This window comes from Colobus angolensis, unplaced genomic scaffold, assembly GCF_000951035.1.
Source record: "Colobus angolensis palliatus isolate OR3802 unplaced genomic scaffold, Cang.pa_1.0 Scaffold33, whole genome shotgun sequence".
Taxonomy (NCBI): domain Eukaryota; kingdom Metazoa; phylum Chordata; class Mammalia; order Primates; family Cercopithecidae; genus Colobus; species Colobus angolensis.
The window spans coordinates 6,577,626-6,581,281 of NW_012116599.1; the positions used below are offsets into that span (position 1 = coordinate 6,577,626).

General features: G+C 38.4%; 1 protein-coding gene across 1 annotated transcript in view; it reads right to left on the reverse strand.

The window, feature by feature from the left end:
- COL4A4 (collagen, type IV, alpha 4) overlaps positions 1 to 3,656 on the reverse strand; it is a 138,893-nt gene that overhangs the window by 129,806 nt on the left and 5,431 nt on the right. Inside the window, exon 3 of the mRNA XM_011952037.1 lies at positions 1,555 to 1,632. Coding sequence (XP_011807427.1) covers positions 1,555 to 1,632 — 78 coding nt within the window. The remainder of the gene's footprint in view (positions 1 to 1,554; positions 1,633 to 3,656) is intronic.

The window sequence follows — 3,656 nt, forward strand, 5'->3', positions numbered from 1 at the left end:
TGTCTCAAGAAAAGACAAGACAAGAAAGAAGGAAGGAAGGAAGGAAGGAAGGAAGGAAGGAAGGAAGGAAGGGCTCAAGATAAATTCTGATGAACAAAATTTTTGATGTACTGAAGAAGGAACAAAGCAGTTTAAGCATTAGGGGATTTGTCATAACTTATGCTCAATAAGGTAGCTGCTCCCAGTAAAATAGGCCAACAAAGGAACCCATTGCACACCTGCTGTGTAAAGTTGAAGCAATACCATGAGAGAAATATGTGGTCTCTTCTCTCAGGAAGGTAGTGTTTTGTGTCCTTGTAGACTCCTCCTTACTCTACTGTGCTTTCTGAATGTCATGCACAGCCCCCTACGATTGACTTGAACACTGTTACAGACTGAATATCTGTAGCCCCCAAAATTCATATGTTGAAATTCTAACCCCCAAGGTGATAGCAGGAGGAGATGGGGTCTCTGGGAGGTAATTAATCAGAGCGGAGTCATCATGAATTGAATGCCCCTATAAATGGGACCCCAGAGGGCTTTCTCTCCACCATATGAGGATACAATGAGAAGGCACCATCTGCACACCAGAAGGCAGGCCTTCAGCAAGATGCTGGATCTGCTGGCACCTTGCTCTTGGGGTTCCCACCCTCCTGGACTGTGAGAAATCAATTTCTCATAAGCCACCCAGTCTATGGTATTCTGTTACAGCAGCGAGAATGGATGAGGACACATTTGAAAAGAATCGTTGATCTGACTCAAAAATTGTCCCAAACTTCTATAACACACTCCTTTCTTGTGAGATTGTGGGAGTAATTGTAATTAAAGAATTGTTTGATCTAATACTTTATCACAAATGAATTAAAGGGCTGCTGTCAGAACATGGAGGAGATGTTAATAAATGTTCAAGAGACCTGATAGACAGTAACCAAAGAGGTTCTTGGCTTTGTGGAACACAGAATCTAGCATGGTCATCAATGCCACCATTCTGGGTGGACTTAAGCAAGACACTAACTTTCCTGGGCTTCGGTCTGTTGCCCTGCAAATGTGGTATCCTAAGAAGATTATCAGAAGTCAACGAGCAGAAGCATTTTGAACTCATAGAACAGTGCCTGGCACCTACTAAGCATGCAAAAAATACAGCTATCGCTTCATTAGAACACTGTGCCACTTGTTTCAATAGGGACAATCCAAGAAAGAGTCCTATAGTCAACTGTCTGGAAAGACCAAACAAACTTGGATTTTTTCCAACCAACTTCAGTACTTCTCAGAGCCTTTAAAATGCCATATTTCAGGATGGTGACCCAGTAGGTACCATTTCACACCAGGACCCTTCCTCCATAGGGCAATTCATATAAAATAATGGGTGAATCGCAGCTTCCTAGACTGTCTTCAAAGCCCAGACTGTCTAATATAATTGAGATTGCTATTAGAATGTGAAAAACATTGGCTGTGAAATACGTAAACATTATCAAGGACTAAAATTGGCCAAGACACTGAGACTACTTAACATTAAATATGCACAAGGTTTCAAAATTCAGGAATGCTGCCCATGTTGGTTTTTACATCACTTACCCGAGACCCCTTTTCAGGAACACAGTGGCAAACAGAGCAATCTCTTCCTCCACAAGGACCAACGTATTTCTTTCCACTCTGGAAAGTGAAGCATCTTATTTAGTATACCAGTACTCATTGTTTAACTGGGTGCATAACACAACATTATAACAAGCACTCTTGGTTTACCTTTGACTCCATAAGAAGAAAAAACTAATCATGACATATAAAAAGATGAAGAGCTTACACAGTAGCTTAATATTAAGGAGGGTTGATTATATGAGCAAGAAGCTTCCAAAACTGAGGACGCTGAAGGAAAATAAGTCTCCTTCTAAAGTCATTTGGCTTTAACTGGAATCTTCTGCAATTTCTCCCTTTCAGTAAGACAGAATTTATTAAGTTGCGAACAGTCTTAGAGTGTAAACTATGAGGTTAGGCAATCCATACGAAGACAATGGAGTCTAGTTTAAATGAAAAGCTTGGCTTTTTTTTCAGACCCGTTTTGCTTTATCTTCAAGATCAGCTGTGGTGTGTCTCCTCCCTCATCAAACTGTCCTTCATAGAACACTTCTCCTGTCACATCCTTGGGCTTAAAATTAAAATTGTTCTTCCTACAATTTGCTGAGACTCCAAGATGGTTTCTCTAATGTGTTTCTCAAACAGAAACTCCTGAACTTAAATAATTTGGACCTTTTCCCCACTTTTAGCAAACTTTCCAACACTCTCTTTAGAGCAACACACACACACACACACACACACACACACACACACCCTTTGGGAAGAATCAGCTCCTTGTTCTCATGAATCCTAATCACCTATATCCAGAGTAATCATCCACTTCCATACAAAAGCATAGTCCCAGAGTACTATTTCCATAAGCAGATCCCTTAACAGCAATCACCATGATGCCCCTGCAATGAACATAAGCACTGAGCGCACATTCCCAGGCTGGGCCTCCCACTGAGGAGGGAGTGGTGGTTTAGGCCCCTATGTAGTGGACAAAGTACCTCTAGATGCTGGGACCTGAGGGCATGGAGAGGAATATCAAGAAAGCATCGGTGGTAAGTTTTGCCTGGCTCATGATCTGACCTAGCCATCATTGCAACATTTATATATTGCCCGTACAATTTTATGATTGATCAACCTTTTAAACTTAAGGCTGTAAACTCAAGCCTTTAGACCAGTGTATGATGGGAAGACACAAAACAATAAAACCAGTATTTATAGTTCCCATGGAAGACATATATACATATGTATGTGTGAATGCCTATGAATATATATGTGTATATGTGAATATACATGTATGTATACACATATATGAACAGGTATATGTATATGGGGGAAAAGAGTCTAATCAGCATATATTATTTTTCTTTTTGACACACAATTTAGGCTTATTTTTTGAAGAAAAATATGCTCAGACACAATCCAAAAGAAAATATCTTTAAGCATTAATTTTAAAAAGACATCTTTGTAAACAATATTCTCATGGATCATTACAAGCATACAAGAATTTGAAGCTTGACAAGAGCCACGTGATTAGATAATTTAAGTTTAAAAATGTATTTGAAGTTTCAGAAATATATGCCTCTTGAGTTTTGAGTAACATTGTTATCTATAAATGCAGAAATATTACGTTCAACACCCTGATAAGGTTAAAAAAAAATTAAATGCCCAGGCCCAGGTCAGGACAGCATGAAAGCACTTAAAGTAACTAGACTGAATACTTGGGTTCATTTAAGGTTGGGCTTCATTACTATGTGTTCACTGAAATATCAAAACAACTAGAGGAAAAAAATAAGGTCAGTTGATTAGATGGCTTGATAATAAGGGCAAGTTTGTTATTATTATTTCTTTGCTTATTTTTGCCAAACATCACTAAGATGTTTGCAGCAAAACTATGTTTCAGGAAAGAATCAGTTTAAAATTAGCAGATTCTAAAAAAAAAAAAAAAAAAAAATATTGAGCAAACAATCAATGATCATGATTTGACTTGTATCAGTTAAAGTAATTTGCAATAGGTGATTATATCCGCTGCAAAGGTCTTCTACCTAAGCATTCTCCAATAAACGTTTCAAAGAGGAGGGTAAATTTATAGAGGTTTGCACCTCAAAAATAGATTG